The sequence below is a fragment of the Saimiri boliviensis genome, chromosome 7 (assembly GCF_048565385.1).
Source record: "Saimiri boliviensis isolate mSaiBol1 chromosome 7, mSaiBol1.pri, whole genome shotgun sequence".
NCBI classification, from domain to species: Eukaryota; Metazoa; Chordata; class Mammalia; order Primates; family Cebidae; genus Saimiri; species Saimiri boliviensis.
Genome location: NC_133455.1, coordinates 106189665 through 106208587, shown reverse-complemented (window position 1 = coordinate 106208587; position 18923 = coordinate 106189665). Strand labels below are relative to the sequence as shown.

General features: G+C 36.9%; 1 protein-coding gene across 4 annotated transcripts in view; it reads left to right on the top strand.

The window, feature by feature from the left end:
- Nucleotides 1-18923, top strand: part of NELL2 (neural EGFL like 2) — a 449663-nt gene that overhangs the window by 330719 nt on the left and 100021 nt on the right. For all 4 annotated transcript variants that reach the window (XM_074403164.1, XM_074403166.1, XM_039461605.2 and 1 more), the window contains exon 15: nucleotides 15547-15669. In XM_074403164.1, the coding sequence (XP_074259265.1) occupies nucleotides 15547-15669 (123 nt within the window). The remainder of the gene's footprint in view (nucleotides 1-15546; nucleotides 15670-18923) is intronic.

Genomic DNA, 18923 nt, shown 5'->3' with positions numbered 1-18923 from the left:
TGTTCAGTTTCCATGAAGCTGTGCGGTTCTGAGTTAGTTTCTGCATTCTGAGTTCTAACTCGATTGCACTGTGGTCTGAGAGACTGTTTGTTATGATTTCTGTTCTTTTGCATTTGCTGAGGAGTGATTTATTGCCAATTATGTGGTCAATTTTAGAGTAGGTGTGATGTGGTGCTGAGAAGAATGTATATTCTGTGGATTTGGGGTGGAGAGTTCTGTAAATGTCTATTAGGTTTGCTTGTTCCAGGTCTGTATTCAGGTCCTGAATATCCTTGTTGATTTTCTGTCTGGATGATCTAATATTGACAATGGGGTGTTAAAGTCTCCCACTATTATTGTGTGGGAGTCTAAGTCTCTTTGTAAGTCATTAAGAACATGCCTTATGTATCTGGGTGCTCCTGTATTGGGTGCGTATATATTTAGGATCATTAGCTCTTCTTGTTGCAGTGATCCTTTTACCATTATGTAATGTCCTTCTTTGTCTCTTTTGATCTTTGTTGCTTTAAAGTCTATTTTATCAGAGATGAGAATTGCAACTCCTGCCTTTTTTTGCACTCCATTTGCTTGGTAGATCTTCCTCCATCCCTTTATTTTGAGCCTTTGTGTATCCTTGCACGTAAGATGGATTTCCTGGATACAGCACACTGATGGGTTTTGGCTTTTTATCCAGTTTGCCAGTCTGTGTCTTTTGATTGGGGCATTTAGTCCATTGACATTTAGGGATAGTATTGTTATGTGTGAATTTGATACTGTCATTTTGATGCTACCTGGCTGTTTTGTTGGTTAGTTGATGCAGATTCTTGATTGTGTTGATGCTCTTTTACCATTTGGTGTGTTTTTGGAGTGGCTGTTACTGGTTGTTCCTTTGTATGTGTAGAGCCTCTTTCAGGAGTTCTTGTAGAGCAGGTTTGGTGGTGATGAAATCTCTGAGTGCTTGCTTGTTCACAAAGGATTTTATTTTTCCTTCACTTATGAAGCTTAGTTTGGCTGGATAGGAGATTCTGGGTTGAAAGTTCTTTTCTTTAAGGATGTTGAATATTGGCCCCCAATCTCTTCTGGCTTGTAGGGTTTCTGCTGAGAGATCTGCTGTGAGTCTAATGGGCTTCCCTTTGTGGGTAACTCGACCTTTCTCTCTGGCTGCCCTTAGCATTTTCTCTTTCATTTCAACCCTGGTGAATCTGACGATTATGTGCCTTGGGGTTGCTCTTCTTGAGGAATATCTTTGTGGTGTTCTCTGTATTTCCTGGATTTGAATATTGGTCTGCCTTGCTAGGTTGGGGAAGTTTTCCTGGATAATATCCTGAAGAGTATTTTCCAACTTGGATTCATTCTCTTCATCACATTCAGGTACACCTATCAGACGTAGATTAGGTCTTTTCACATAGTCCCACATTTCTTGAAGATTTTGTTCATTCCTTTTTGTGCCTTTTTTTCTGTTCTTGCCTTCTCTTTTTATTTCATTGAGTTGATCTTCGACCTCTGATATCCTTTCTTCTGCTTGGTCAATTCGGCTGTTGAAGCTTGTGCATGCTTCACGAAGTTCTCGTGTTGCGTTTTTCAACTCCATCAATTCACTTATACTCCTCTCTATGCTGTCCATTCTCGTCAGCAGTTCGTCCAATCTTTTTTCAAGGTTCCTATTTTCTTTGCGATGGGTTAGAACATGTTCTTTTAGCTCATTGTAGTTTCTTACTACCCACCTTCTGAAGTCTGATTCTGTCATTTCATCACCCTCCTTCTCCATCCGGTCTGGTTCCCTTGCTGGTGAGGAGTTGTGATCCCTTTTAGGAGGAGAGGTGTTCTGGTTTTGGGAGTTTTCATCCTTTTTGCGCTGGTTTCTTCCCATTTTTGTGGGTTTATCCACCTGTTGTCTGTCTCTGTCCCAGGGAGTTGGAGCTTTATGAGTTTCCGTTGCACTACTGCCTTTTTTGATTTTTCTTTCAGGTCGGACCCGCCCAGCTAGCAGCAGGCCTAGCCTCTGCCTGCCCGCAGGGGCTTTGCTGAGCTGCTGTGGGCTCCGCCCAGCTGCCCTGAGCTCTTCCCTGCAGTCCTTTTTATATGGGCATAGTTAGAACTGTCTTGGCAACGGTGGCCCCGCCTCTGTTATGGCGGACTCTCTCTGTTGTGGCAGGTTGCCTCGGCAACGGCAGCCTGCCTCCGTAGCGGTGGAGAGTCTCAGTAATGGCGGAAGCCCCTCCCCCACGGAGCCGGACCGTCCCGGTTCAGCTGTGCTTGGTTTGAAGGGCTCAACCCAGAGGGTTTCCAATTACTGTTTTTGTTTTTGTTGTTGTTGGGGGGGAGGGGTGGGACCAACCGAGCCTGATCACCTGGCTCCCTGACTCAGAGTCTTTTATTTTAAGTTGAAGGACCCCGCGTTCCGGTCGCTTGTTGAAAAGGCGCCGGGATCTCCCGTGCTGCGACTCACGGAGTCAGCTCGAACTGTGTCGCCGGCTCCTGGCGGATTTTTTGCCCAGGAATCTCCTGGCCTGACTCGCTATTTCAGATGAATGGGCAACTCTGCTGTCTCAGGGCTCTGCTCGCCAGCTAAGAGGGCTCCCAGACCAGTGGCTTTTGTACGGAGAACGGCAGCAACAGGGCGTGGTCACAGCAGCCGCGCGGGCGGAATCAGCCCCACAGGGGCCAAAACAGCGGCACCGGCTGGGACTGCGACGCTGGCGACCCCTCTGCCTGGGTATCTCCTGGTCTGTGGGCAATAAGAGTTCGTCTGGAAATGCGACGTCCACTCACCCTCTGCACTTTCACTGGGAGCTGAAGTCCTGAGCTGTTCTTAGGCGGCCATCTTCCCAGCATTCTATTTTAAAGTTTTTAATTTTGTGGAAAAATATAAGAAATTGAAATGAATAAATTGGAGAGAGATGTGAGTAAAACTTGCAACTGGGAAGCAGGGGCGAGAAACAGCTATAAGAAGGCAAGTAGTGGAAAGAGAAGGGAAAGTAAAGCATCAGAATCAATCCCCATTTGTTGTCATTCAGTTGCTTCTTAAACTACACTTCTGGTCCTTGGGTCAGATTTCTATTCATGTCTAAGCAACAGTCTAATTGGGATCCCAGAGGCCAAGGACATAGGAAAAATGACAAGCATCAGGAGAAGTGAAGAGTTAGCTTGTTGGTGTGAGAAACCACCAGGGAAAGATAATGATAAATTGACATTAAAGTATTTCTTAAACTCCTCTGAAAGCTTTCAGTGATTCCTGTGGGCAAGAGCTCCCCTCTGTGAGGAACAGCAAGAGAAGAATTACAGCAGTTTAAGAAAGCTTATCAAGTAAAAGTGAATGATTCAGAGTGAGATTTAGAATAAAATCAATTTCAAATTCTTGAAAAAAATATAAAAGAAGAGGCACTCTACACATTATCAAAAGAGAATGTCCTTTTGTATTTTAGAAAAAAGACTTTTGGATTAACAGGAAAAAAAATTCACTATATTTCTAAATTGATTTCTGCCACTCCAGCAAAATGAAACAGGTATAAATTAGCCATTACTTGCTACTTAATATTCATCCATCTATCTATCTATCTATCTATCTATGTCTAGTGCATAGAAATTATATACATAGACACATATATACTATGTATTCACACACATAGCCACATATATGCACACACAAAGAAATACAGTTGTATATATTATTTTTTGAGGGAATAACATCTATAGATATCTTGAGGATGAGAATTCTGCCTTACTCATCCTGTAATGACCACAACTCGAATTTAAGCACAGGAAACCTTAACACATATTTATAACATCAATAAACACTCCACTGCAAATAAAAATATTAAAGGACCTTTAAAGATATTTTAAAGGATCTTTAAAAATATCTCTAAACTGTTAGAGATAATTAAATAGTGTGAAACACAGTAAACACAGAAGCATGAAATAAAAGTGCACAAAAGATACATTTAGATGCTTCTTCCTGTTTTATCAAGCACAATGTATGTAATCCTTTAGAATAGGAAATTGTCTTTTATCTTGTATTTTGCTGCAGGAGGTATTAAAATAACATACTCTAAGAAAGATAAATTTTGTAATGAAACTCATTTTAAAATTAAGCCCCTGAATGAAGACACTGATGGATTTCTTTTGCCCCATAGTCTCATCACTTTAAAGTTGGAGAAATCATTCTATTTTCTATAAACTGGAAGATTAAAGGTCAGAAAATAGTATTTGATCCAACTGTGGAAATCTAATATCTTAAAATTCATTGGAAAGACTGTCTATCTTGGAATGCTGTGGTTGTTTTTCTTAGGATATTATATATTTCAGAAGTTATCTTTTATATTTAATTTTGGTGTAGTTTGTTGAGTGTACTCTCTAATCTTATTTATTTGTAGCTATTAAAGGAGAGTAGGCCTTAAAAGTTTTCAAAAAAAAAAAAAAAAGAACAGATCATATAGGGTTAAGTGGAGGTGATATTTTTCTCCAGCAGAGATTTTCATTAGCCTAGTGAAAGCCTTTTCTTTCTTTGAAATAAATGTCAATAGATGGAGAAACATGCCTCTTGCCCAATTCAGGGGCAGCACAGACATGAAAACACAGGAGCAACAAACCTGAATTTTTGCACTGGTGAAGTTAAGCATCATGATCTCTTAAGCAGTGTGTAGATACTTTTCTAAATATTAAATCTCACACATGTTACAGGGATTCTGAGTGAGTGCAATGAACTCTGGATGTGAAATACTCTGAGAAATTGAAAAATGTTGATTTTTGCATGTATTGGAACCTGTCATTGATTCATCCATATTTATCAAGGGCCTAAAATGTGGCAAGTGTTATGGCAAGATGTGAGGCTTCAAAGATCTTTACTAACATTTTCTGTCTCAAGAATAATACTGATTATGGAGAGATAGGTAAGAGAATTAACAATCCTTGACAGCATGATGATAGCTAGTCTAATAATAACTCATGAAGCACTACGCACACCAGGATTATTCTCAGTGCTTTCCAGACGGTACCACACATAACTCCATGAAAAGCATGCATATCCAGAGTCCCTTATCTACAGATCTGAACTCTAAACAATCTGGACAGCTTTGACCATCAAATATTTATTTACTTTATTTTCTTTGTTTTGTCTTATTAATTTTTATTTCACAGAAGTTCTATATGGATGTGGTTTAAAAAAAAGTTCAAGCACAGTAACAATGAGTAAATCTGCATGAAGAATGTAGGTACTTCAAATGTTTGTTTTTAAAAATTCATTTAGCAGCAAAATTTGATTCGATGTGAGGCTATTTTGCATCTTTATTGATCCTATTTGGTTTGAATGGTCATAGTTTTACTATCAAAATATTTGATTATTGAGTATGGCCCCAGATCCTGTGGGGGATTTTACTTCTGTACTCTTTTTAGACTCGTTTTATAGAGGAGGAGCCTGTGGCTTGAAGAGATTAACTAACTTGCCTAAGACCTCACAGCTAGTAAAAGGAAGAGCCAGAATTTGAGCTGAGGCAGCCTGACTCCAAAGTCTTTTCACCTAACCACTTCACATTCTGCCTTTCAAATGTTATAACTAAATGAAACACAAGGCTCTACAGGGCTCATCTAAATGAGACAGAGTTTCAAAGGTTTTCTGAAGAAGGAGGTTCTGTGTGATCTGAGTGGGAGGTGAGTAGAAGAGTTAAGCAAAGAAAGTGGGAAAGGGCTTTCTGGGCAGAGGACAGCACATGTGGAAGAAGGAAGCACATGTGAAAGATTTGGCCTTTAGTAGAGTCTCAACAAATGATATTACTACTAAAAGTTGCAGTGGGTACATCATTGTGCAGTTTGGTGAAAGCATAGGGACATGATGAAAGCTTTAATGAAGATGAGACGTCTTGATGACCAGTAAAAACAATGGTGTGTGATCAATAGCAAAAGTAAGAGATAGGAAGAGAGAATGAGGAGGAAAGGTGGGGCAGAAGGAAAGGAGCTTAGATTTTATAAAAAGTTATTCTTATAACAGTCTGAAAATGCACCAAACTGGAGACAGTGTTGTCATCATGAGACTATTGCCCTAATCCAAACAAGAACTATTTAGTGCCCGGTTTTGGGCACCTGCAGAGCAATGAAGATAGAGACGTGAGGTTAGAAATGAGGACTTTCAAGAAAAAAGAATCCAGGTGACTTGGCCCCTGGATGAATGTGTGGAGTGAAAGGAAAGGAAGGAGTAGTCTATGGTGACTCCCAGATTCCTGGTTGGGGAGGAAGAAAAACTTAAGAATAGATTTAGGTGTATATCTATCTGTGGATGGGAAATATGAGGAATTCTTTCCTGATGACCTGAACGTTTATCTGTGAGGTTGTTTGTGAAGCAATGTGCAGAGGATGGAAATGGGCTAAGGACTTGAAGAGACAGTAAGAGATACCACAGGACTGCCATTCTGGAATACCTTGAATATCCAGCACTGTCAGATCTCTGAATGTTTTGCATGTTACATTGAGACACAGTTTAGAATCAATGATGCATTCCTTAACAGGTACTCACTGGAGACCAATTTTGTGCCAGTCATCTTGTGTTGGATGTTGGGGGTGATTGATGAATTAGACCCAAGGGTTTATCATCTAAGTGGTTGTTGTTAAGCAGATTTGGGGTGAAGAGTGTTTATTTGGTTTATGAGCACCATCAATAGAGTAAATTTTGTTTCCTAAGGTGGTCCTTCCCTTTATATTTTCACTTTTTAATTCTATTTTCTCTGTCATCAAAACAAAACAAAAGCCAGGTGAACAAGAATAACAAAATACCTAAAAGTAAGAGGCCCTCTTATAACCATTCATCTCATCACCACCTTCCCAGTTTCCCAGGTTAAAAACCTAAGTTATCTAAAGTGTTTCTTCCTCTTGACCCAAATATTGATTCACTCTGGAGCCCAAATTTGGAGTACAAATCTATTCCTCTTTCTCCATCATTTTGTCCATTATACTTTAGACCCTCTATTCAAAACAGTTTAATTCACAAAAGCATAGGGATGTATAAAATGAATAAAATAAATAAGTCATCGTTCATGCCTTAAAGGGATTCAAATCTTGTGATTTTGCTGTAATCTTCCCAATGATTCCTTCACTGTCCTTGGTACTTCCTTATGCTGCACGTATACGTTACTTAGCCCAGTGCTTGGCAGGTGATAAGCGCTCAGTTTCTTTGTTTTCTTTGTCATCAACACCCCTCCTCATCCTTCTCCTCCTCTTCTTCCTTATCCTCCTCCCCCTTCTCATTCTTCTCCCTTCCTTCTCTCAGTGTTGCACAGACTCCTGTCTCAACTCCAGGAATAATCTGACTCGAATGGAGAAGAATAAAAGGAAGAAAGAGGGATTAAAAAGAGAGAGGAATGCTAACTTTCTAACATGAGAAGCCCATTTTGTCAAGGAAAGTTCATCTCTCCTCATTTGCACCTTACTATTAGATTACTTTTCCTAAAAACTAACTCTAACTTTTTCATGCCACCTTTTCTTCTACAGCTGGAAGCAGCCATTTATTGCCTATCAGATAAAATTGTGTTTTATTCTGGACGCTACCAATACTTACTCCTTACTGTTCTCTTTTAGTCATCACCACCTGCCAGCTCAAGTACTTGAGGGTCCTGTTATACCCCGTGCTTTTATCTTGTGCATCTGTGTTTTCTCCAGATGTGGCATTCTTTCCCATCTTTACTATCTTTTCTTTCCCATCTTTTCTGTTAAAAACCCTCCCTGTCTTTCAAGAGCCACCTGTTCAGCCTGTTTCCCATGTAATGCTTTCCCAGACCCTTCCGCACTCCTCATCTCTTTGAGCTCTTTAAGCTTCATGAGAGTTTTGTTTACAGGTGGTATATTTTAAAGCACTGAAGTTCTGGCCTTGTTGCTTTCTAGCTATGTGACTTTGGACAAAGCACCTAATTGCTCCAAGCAAGCTCTGTACTCACATTTGTAAACTAAAATTAAAAATAAAACCTAACCGAACAGGCCTTTTGTGAAGACTAAGGGGGAAAATGCACATAAACCACTTAGCAAAGTGCTTTACAGTCTGTAGTAAGCACTTAAAAATGTAGCTACTGCCATTATTGTTACTATTATTATTTTATCTGTTATGGCACTAAACAACTTCTGTACTATATCATAGTTAGTTATCTATTTGTGTCACCAGTCCTCCAGTAGTTAAGAAGTTCCTTGGGGTCACAAATATCAGATTATCGATCTTTGCACCCTCCAGAGCACTAGAATAATATAGTAGAAACTTTAAAATCATGTGTTGAGAAAGCAAATCTAAGTTATCTGGTTGTAAGATTTTTAGTGTCCTGTAATGTGTTCAGACAAAGCTTATTTGTTGAAACACAAAATATTATAAAACATGTTTTTGTAACAAAATCAATATTTAGATTACCTTATGAAATTACTATAAAGAAAAGGAGGAAATTTGAGTGTGCTTTGGTTGTTAAGATTCTTGGTCAAATAAGGATTAGGAAAGGAGGCTGAGCATAAGTAAAAAGACTAGAAGAAAATCAACCAAGCATGTCAGGAGAAGAAAATCACAACAAATGTCTAGTTGCCAAGTAAACTGAAGAATAACAAGAAGTCAATATTGAATCGGTGAGGTCAGTGAACAAGAAACTTAAATAGTGAATTTAAAATGTCTTAGTGTTAAAAATGACTTTTATAGAATTTGCTACTGATGTGGGCATCAAACGAGTTTATAGTATGACTTCTGGCAATCACGTTAGTAGCATTAAAAATAGATATCTGTTAAAATGACATAGTAGTAAGTAAATTTTTTTTAATGTAAAGTGAGTAAATAAAGTAATCCTAAGAAACGAAATGAATAGCTGTTGCACAATATGTCAGCAGGCACTTTTTCCTTGATGTAATCATTGAAAGTAGTGGCACTAGTGGCATTTTGGAAACCAGAAAAATGTTCAAAATATTTTTGATTTCAGAAAAGATTGTGAGGAGAGCAAACACCGCGGGACATTTAGGCTCTCTCCACAGAATTAAAATGAAATGGAAAAGAGAAGATATCTATCTAATAAAAGCAAAAGAAATTGTCCACTGAAGTAGATAATAAGTAATTTTTTTGAGTGTCTTTATTATTACCAGCAATTTTACATTCATCCTTTAAATTTATTCTTCAGAACTACTCTTTCATATAGATCTTAATTTCCTCATTTTAAACTTGGAAAGCTTGGCCTTCTCAAGTCCAGAGTACTGGGATAAAATGGCATCTAAAGCTAAGCCTGTCTGGAAGTTACAATATGTACTATATACACTGTCTCCCTGCAATTGTTCATTACAATAGTACATAATTTACTCTTATTTTCTACTTTATATTTCAAATTTAGTTGTCCTATTACAGCATAGATGATCAAGGACATTTAAAATCATCTAATGAATTGTAACATGATATTTTCATATAGCAGATTGCTAAGTATCTGTGAAAGGGAAGGGAGAAGGAAGGAAGGAGTACCACTTTTTTCTTATAGACCTAAAACCATCTGGAAATTGTGGAGTTGTAATATAGAACATTCTTTACGCTCAGCTTGTACTCATTTTGGAAAGCTCTACAGTAGAACAATTACCTTGTGAAGGTACTGAGGTTCTGTGGACAGGTCAGAGAGTTGTTTAGTATCCTAAGAGAGGAGTATATTTTATCTGAGGATTCATAGTTGTTGCCATTCTTTTTGGAATAAAGCAAGGGGTCTCAGTATTGCAGATCCATGGGCCATGTTCTTCATATGCTCTTCACAAACCAGTGCAGGTCACTACATATTTGCTTTGGTGGGGACACTTACAAGTGATGCTTATGGACGAACTTCTGTAAAACCCATTGATATCTTAAGATAAGCAATCTAGTCTACAGGAATATTAGAGGAAAATGACTAAGCAGCCATATATTTTTTGGATAAACCATCCCTCCATACATGTAGTTTGATACTGTTATTATAAGCTACTCAAGAGCAGTTCATACCTCTTCTGTAGGATTCTCTGCTCCAAGACTGACTTATTTAGCATTGTGTCTAAGGGAACTTGTTCTCAGGTTTCTAGTAATCAGATGATAATGAAGACCAGAGGTTGGTTGTCACTATGTTTAGGGCCATATCCTGCTAGAATCTAAGAGAGAATTTACTCATGTGAAATTTATATTCCAGAAAACATTTGAGTTAGGGAAAGTGAAGCAGCTTTCTTTGTGAAACTTACACCTGTATGTTACTATAGCTGCTGTTTTTCCAACATTGTCAAATTTTTAGGAAGAGTGGAAGATCCAAGATAGGCAATATATTTCTTGTGGCTGGAGAAATACATCAAAGAAGAAACTTTCTCTGAGGGTAGTCAGCTAACTATGAAGGTATGTTATGCTCTGTTACCAAAAGAGCAGAATCTAATGTATAAAGGTGTCAGCTAGAGGATCTAGCATATTGCTGGTAGAATGAAGCAGAATTATCCAGCACAGTGCACAATGTTTTAGGGCCTGACGACTGGTGGTAGAGGAGAAGACTCTCAGACATTAGAGGTGTCTGTTTACCAAACTGATTTAATGTTGAGCTTCAAGAGATTTTTAAGTGCTGGCAATTAGTGCTAGAGTCTAAGTTCTTTGAGGTTGGTTACTTTGTTTTGTCAGTATTTGAACATGAACATGTTATTATTATGCTTTTCTTTTAAAAACTTCTTTCTACCTTGTGAAAATGTGGGTTTTAGTATGAACAGAAAGTGATATCTGTTCTTTGCCTTAAGAAGTGCTATAATTCTAATAAGACTCCTTTTGGACAGTGTTTTTAAAGAAGTATAAATATAGTAAAAAAGATTATAGTGGCCTTTTCTTCTGTAAAGCAGCAGCAGACTTCACATAGAACAAAAAGACATTAAGCTGTGTAAACATTAAAAACCTCTGGATAATCACAAAGAAGAATACCAGAATAAAAAGGAGTAGATTGTGAAAAATACAAGCATTAAATATGTTGGGCAACTCTATTGCATAGCAATCAATAGGCTGAATTTTGGAGTCAGATGTAGTTCACAACTCTACCACTTACTAGCTATGTGTTCTTGGGCAAGCTTACTTAGCCTTTCCAAGTCAAGTTTAATTTTCTGTAACAATAATGTTTTCTAGTTAATATAAGGATTAAATTAGATAATATATATTACAAAGTATGTGGCATATAGTAAGCACTGAATTGTAGCTATGATTATTATGAATTATTTAGTGTGATTCAAATTTATAAGGGCCTTGAGATTCCAAAAACAACAGGCAAACTACGTGAATGGTGTTTTTAATCTGGAATCTGCACCTGCCCTCACCAACACATGTAAAAAATATACATGTCAAATTCTTCATTCTGCAAGAAGTCATTCTTGGAAACCTACCTGACTCAACCAGATCCTCTCTTGATCTCTTGCAGCTCTCTGTAAGCAGTGTTTACTTCTCTGCTTTAGCAATTTCTCTAATGAAACCATTTACTAAAGGCTTTGTGTTTTTGTCTTATGCCTTCAACTAAGAACCGTAAGCTTTTTGAAGGCAGCTACCATTATAATCATTTTTAACCCTCAAATATTTTAATACCAAATAGATATTGAAGAAAAATATACTAAATTGAATTTAAATATAGATACATTTAAACGATGACTTTTCACTCTATTTTCTGCAGTATTTGCATTTTGTATTATACTGAAATTTTTAATAGAACATGGATTATGTTCTATTGTACATCTATTTTTAAATCACAGTGAGGAGAGCTATGTGAATTTTAGAGCAGCTGGTTTGTTTCTAGGAGCACATTCATTCTGCAAACAGCTCAATATGAATACCAAATTTAAACCTCATTTTAAGTCCATGTTATTATGACTGATAACACTGTTGGATATGGAATCTTAAAATGGTTTTAGATACATTAGCATACCCAGGTTAACTTAGGGGTTAATCAGTGAAAGCCAAGTATTATTGTTATACATAATGTCTGCATTTGGAGGCATCCAAGTGCGTATATTGTTACTTTTTTTTCCTGTGGAGGAACTTTACTATACTGTGTCTTGTTACTAGTATAAAATCAGGTTTATATTGCATGTGGAGATGCCAAACAAAGAAATTATGACACACAGAAAAAAATCTTTTCTAGCTATCACTGTACAATGATAGATTCTATATGTAATGTTTCATAGTGATTGACATCCAAATTACTTCTTTTTAGTATTGCTGAGTAATGGTGTTTTCCTTCAATATCTTTCTTTCTTTTATTCATTTCATTTAAATATCAAATTCATAGACATAAAGAATAATTAAATTCTGATTAAAATAACCATGTGCTGATATTTTTTATGAAGAAGAGTTAGAAAGTGATGCATTTGGTTTCACTTCCAGCTGTTACTTGGATTGTCATATCATATAAACAATAAATTTTTTACTGAAGATGTGAAGATCGCATTAAGTCTTATGGATTGGATAATCCAAACATCAGAACTGAATGTCTGCCTTTCAATACATGGGACACAGACCTTGAAATTTATTCACTGTTACATACTGACATGATCTTTTTAAACAAAGGAACATAATATTGATTTAAATTTTACCTTAGAATTTTCCTCCTCCTTATTCTATTTAATTTTTCTTACTCTATATTGGAAATGTTGGAGGAAGTATTAGAAATGGAGACGTGAACTAGTGATTTGATGATGGAGTCCTCAGGGATGTGTGACTCAGAGAAAGGATGAGAAATTGACATTTGACGAAAACTGGAAATGGAGCACCAATAATTAATTATTTATTGAGTTGACTTTACAGAATATTTGCTCTTTGCTTCATTTACATTCTGTTTTTGTCAAGGATTATCAAATCTTCTGTGAGACTACAGGCATTTAAAAATGCTTTTCCTAAGCTCGCAGTTTACTTTAGTTCATGAATTTTAACTATAATCAACTTTATTTTAAGTAGTGTGAAAAGATTTAAAGTGATAGTGTAAAGGGGTTATTATTTTCTGTTTTCAAAAGATGTCCTGCTATCTCAATATTTGAAATATGCAAAATTAAAACTGCATCATAGTAAAATCAGTGTGAAAAACCAGCTCAGATTTTTCAGAGCTCTGTGTTTGGCATGTAGTCTATAATTGAAGAAACAGTGATTGTCTTGAATGATGACAACAGAAGTAGTTCCTATCTTGCTTCATCTATTCATTCAATTATTTACTCAAGAAACACTCTTTGCATGCTTAAATGAGATACAAAGAAAAATACAAAATCCTGGTTTAAAAAAATCACAGTCCCAGAGTGGAGCTTAAGAATGGAGAACTAGAGAGAAATGGACGTACAATAAAATAAGAACAACAGAAACTTGTATATGGTGTTAGGGAAAATAGATAGTAGCCCCTAACTCTGTAGGAGGGGGAGACTAAGATGTCTTTACACAACACATCACATTTTATTGTAATCTTTAAAAATGGTAAGAGCTTTCCAGGAGAATCTGTGGGGAAGGACACTTCAGGCACAAAGCAATATATATAAAGGCATGGATGCATTTAAAGCCTTCAGAACTGTATTTGCCTTTGAATTGCCTAGGATCCTACTTTCTCATTTCAGTAACCATGAGAGTAAATGACAACAGAGGAAATCAGTTCCCAGGTTGTGTAATTATTTAGCATTTATTGAACATTATCATACTAGATGCTAAACTGAATCTTGTTAGGTCCTTTCTCTGCCTGGTGAGTATGGTCTAATTAAAAAGACAACCAAGGCAGGGATTAAAACAGCATCAAATCAATCAGCAGCTGTCTTTTAAGGGCCTGCGGCTGTCCACGTAGAGATTTATAGATTAACTGCAGCACTTTGAATTGCACTGGGAAGAAAATTGGCAGCAGGTGCAAACTTGATTCAAAGTGTAGATTTATTTTGCTTCAGGCAGCAGAACCCAAAGGTAGGTGGGCTGCCCATTCTAACTCTTCTGAAATTTTATGGTGGTCCAAGGGTAAGCCTCAATTAGGAGACCCATATGTAATCTAGTTTTCTAAGCTACCAGTAGTAAGCATGAATTTATAAAAACTATGAAATTTTCTGTTATACTAGATAATAAAGATAGAATTTTGCGCAATTTTGGGTTATTTTGCCAGGAATTTGGAAAATAAGATATCCATTTGTGCAATTCTAGAATCTTAGTGAATGAAATTTTTCTTTCCTCTAAAGGATTATTAGGAAAAATCTCTAAGAATTTAATTACAGGGTTATAATTAAAACTGTCATAACTTTGTGCTTATATAGAATGAGACATAAAATGTCATAGCAGAATATTAATTTTTATCTTTAAAAATAAAACAATGGGCATTTCATTTTAGTAGTTGAAGTAAGTGATTTTAGTCTAATCTTAACTGTATATGCCAATTTACAGATACATTACAAGTTACAGATCTATTATGCCAAAGACAAATTATAGATGTATTATCATTATCGTATCTGGAATGCAGAGTTCTAAAGTAACAAATATTTCATTGATTTCATATCATATGGATTTATATCATATGGAATTAATGGCTCAATCAATGTAGTTTATTAAAATATATATTTCGTTTTCAGCCTGAATAGTATTCATGTAAGAGACTGAGTACTAAGTTGTGCCACTGTAGGGATTTTAGGTGGCTGAACTAATTTGTGTGTATTTTCTCACATATTTCATTACCTTCTCCTCTTGATTTTGATGTTAGATTTGTTTGCCTTCTCATGTTCACTGTATTTGTTCCTTACATTTATGTCTTTGCTGAATGCTGAGCTAGAATTCTGAAGTTACTCGATATTTCTGTGAACTTAGGCAGGCTACCTAAACACTCTGAGCCACCATTGAGTCACCTTTAAAATGGTTACAATGATATTGGTTCTGCCTCTCCCACAGGGGTGCTGGAAGGATCAAAAAATTCAATGCTTTCTAGAGTTTCAAGTTACAAGCAGTGAGAGCAGATACTATATTGATTACATATTCTAAAGATTGTATTTACTCATATTACAAAAGCAAGTTTGTCTTTTAATAGATTTGTGCTACTTTCTTTATAGGGAGTGAGGGAACTTTCTAAAGAGATCCAGTATTCTCCTGACAGTTTGCATAAGTATCTTTAGGCCTATGAGTGTGGCTACAGGTGCTAACAGAAGGCACCTAACTCCTAGAACTAGAGCTTTATTATCCTACAGGTCATGACTCACAAAGCAATACAATTTCACATCCTCCCTGTCGTCCTTCACATGCTACAGGTATGAGTTAGGTGGCAGAGTTACTTCATGAGAGTAACTCCCCAAATATTAACTATACAAAACCGACTTTGGAATCTACTTCTAGAATTATTCCTCCTCCTTGCCTCCCCTCTCTATTTCTTCCAACCATTGGTAGGTCTTTTGTCCAAATTCTTTTGCATTCAGTGTTTGTGGATGTGTGAACTTGTATGTACATGAAGAGGAGTGTACAATACTTCAAAGTCTGAGCTCTTCTGTAAGTTATAATTTGTTATATCTGTGGTTAAAAGAATTTACCATGCAATAACCAAGATTGAAGGTGTAGTTTAAAATATATTAGCTTTGGAAATATCACTTTGAGTAACCAAATTGTATTTCTCATTCCAGAACATGATGAGTGTATCACAAATCAGCACAACTGTGATGAAAATGCTTTATGCTTCAACACTGTTGGAGGACACAACTGTGTTTGCAAGCCGGGCTATACAGGGAATGGAACAACATGTAAAGGTAAAGGATTTAAATGCCAATGTCTCTTCCATTATGTATAATGCAATCCATCTCTACCTTCCACTACACTTTATATCGTTACCGTTATGTAACTTCCAGGTACTTCCTGCAGACATCAAAAGCCTTGATGTGTGGCTCATAGTCTTTCCCTCAGGTCTTGACACCCTCCTGAGTTACTTCAGTGCTTAGGTGACCAAACCATTCAGTTCCTTTAACCTAATGTTCCTTGACCTTAGCCACAGTGGTTTTCATCTCTGTTCCTTTCTAGCAAACCACAGCCATGATCACATCCTGGGCATTTTTGTGGAGAACTGCTCCATCTTGGTAATCTTAAACTTCAACATTTTATTGTCTAATCCCAAGTTCCTCTTATTCCAGTTTGCTCAGTTTGTTCTTTCTATACCTTTTGATCTTCAATTTCCTTGAATCTTCCTTTTCATCAGGTTCACCACTCTCCCAGCTTCAGGTGTTTCTTTTTGAGCCCAAACGTGCGTATATCATGGTAGCTATTTTTCCTGCAGCATTGTCAACCTATTTGTTATGCTACCATGTGAATCTCCTCTTTGAGTCAGTCAGACAGTTTTTCTTTGCTCTCTTGTGAGCTGTCAGACACTACTGGAGAAGATTATTTAACTAAGAATATTGATTCTCTACATGTTACAGTTTCCTATTTTAGCTGGTTTGTTAATGTCGATTGATAATTCTTTTAAATGTCCTGTTGAACTCAGATTTCTGTGTTCATCAGTGGACCATACAACTGTGGTTCACCACAGTCCATTAACTCACCTTTCCCCCACTGTCCTGTTTTCTTCCTACCTCCCAGCGGAAATAGAAGACCTTTTTGGAAACTCTACAAACTCCCATAGTATAATGTTTACATATCTTATGATGTCATATGATTTATCCGATTTAGGCATTTTAAGCTAAAGAACTGCTGATTTCTCCAATATACTGTGTCCATTATCTCAGAGTTCACTAAAATCAGTTTGCTATGATACTGTGTCTCTGTGAGGTAGGAAAGAACAATAAATGGCTGTTAATGCAGCGGTTTATGAGCATGGGTCTTAAAGCCTGGTCTACAAAAATACACTTGTAGCAAGAGAAGGGTAGGCTGAGGGTTACTCTGATTTTCAACACTCCATGGAAGTCATTAGTGTAGGTCATTTTGAAGAAAGCCTGTTTATTTGGGCATTCAAATCCCACAAAAATTTTCTTGGAAAAACCAAACAAATCCTGAGAAAAGCTAGACTTTTAGAATGTAAAGTATAGTATGATAGTTCCCTCTTATCCGCAGTTTTGCCTTTGATGATTTTAGTTACCCATGGTCAACTGAAGTTTGACAATGTTAAATGGAAAATTCTAGAAAGAATTCTTAAGTTTAAAATTCTGCAGCATTCTGAGTAGCATGATGAGATCTCTCACTGTCCATCCCCATCCCACCTGGGATGTGAATCATCACTTTGTCCAGTGTATCCACGCTGTCTACTACTGGCCACCATTAGTCACTTAGTAGTCTTCCTGATTATCAGATACACTGTCGAGGTATTGCAATGCTTGTATTCAAGTAATCCTTATTTTCACTGATCTTGGTGGCTCACACCTGTAACCCCAGCACTTTGGAGGGCCAAGGCAAGTGAATTACTTGGGTCTAGGAGTTTGAGACCAGCCTGGGCAATGTGGCAAAACCCCAGCTCCACCAAAAAAAAAAAAAAAAAAACAACTACCATATACAAAAACTAACTCAAAATGGGTAAAACAAAAACAGTTAATTATTATTTTACTTAACAATGACCTCAAAGTGCCATTGTGCCAGTAGTGATGCTGGCATGTTGTTATAAAATTTATCTATTATAAACTACTGTTGTTAATCTCTTACTATGTATAACTTATATTTTAAACTTTATCAAAGTATGTCTGTATAGGAAAAAACACATAGTGTGTGTATATATATATATATATATATGCATACAATGTATTTATATATTATATATATATTATATATATGTGTGTGTGTGTATATATATATATATATCGTGTGTGTGTGTGTGTATTTCTGTACTGTGTGAAGTTTCAGGCATCCAGTGGGGATCTTGTAATGTATTTCCAATGGATGAGGGGGAGTACAATATAACTAAGTCCTTAGGACCTCCCACAAATCCACCTGGATGTTCTGAGAGTTTGCTTAGGCTTAAGGTTTCATCTAGGAACCCTAAAACTTTTCTCTTATTTCTGCTTGATTCCAATTCCTATTTAGAATGAAGAAGAAAGTTCATAGAGTAAAGAATTCTGAAAATTATAAACAGATACAGACAGATAATTCTTGTATTTGAAAGAAGAAAAACTTTCAAGGATCTATAAATTCCTTCTGGAAGCTAGGACTACAGGTTGCCTTAATTAAGATGGTTCAGTTCCTGTGGATGCCTTAATTGGGAATGGACAAAAGCTGAGAGATAAGTAGTTTAAATGTAGGAGCTGAATCATTGAATTCTGTGCAGTATCAACAGGCTGCAACCTTGCAAATTACTCCAGTGAAAATATATACATGGTCTGGCAAACATACCACTTATGAGGTTTAAACCAACAAAGCCAAATGGACTCTTTGGGTCCATTTCTTTAATTCATCACTAGAATTTCAGATTTCTACATTTTATTAGTCTGAGAAAGTATATTCTACCTAACCAGAGGAAGCACATGCTAGAAAACTATAGAAAAAAACTTTTGCCTCAATGTCTGGAACAAGCTGGTCTAATTCACTCCTTACAGACTTTGGCTGGCTGAGGAAGCAGCTGCTGAGCCTTACAGAGCCAAAGAATAAGCTCAGTCTCATCCATCTTGTTTTTCTCGTCTTCTCTTGTGCTCACTTGTCTTGCTCTTCTCTCGTTTTCTGCACTTCTTCGAAGACAGCACGTTTCAAGAGCTCGCCCTTGCAGTGGTTCAGACCTTGGCTCCCTTGCAATGGTTCAGCTTCCTACTCACAAAACAACTTCCCTCGTTCCCAAGACCACTCTAATAATATTAAACAGACTATGCATTGTCTTTGCTCTTGATCCTGGATTCTGACCTATCCTTAGCAGAGGAATTTAAGAGTCTCCCTGAAGACCACTCTAATGACGTTTTCTTACTATCGGTTAATTCATTACCAGGACAGGCTTACAAATTTTTGAAGGTTGAAGCCTTTTCTACTATTTTGGCACTTTGGCCAGTTTGAAAAAAATCCCACAGGGCCTCATGGGATTCAACCATTTTCTGTTTCA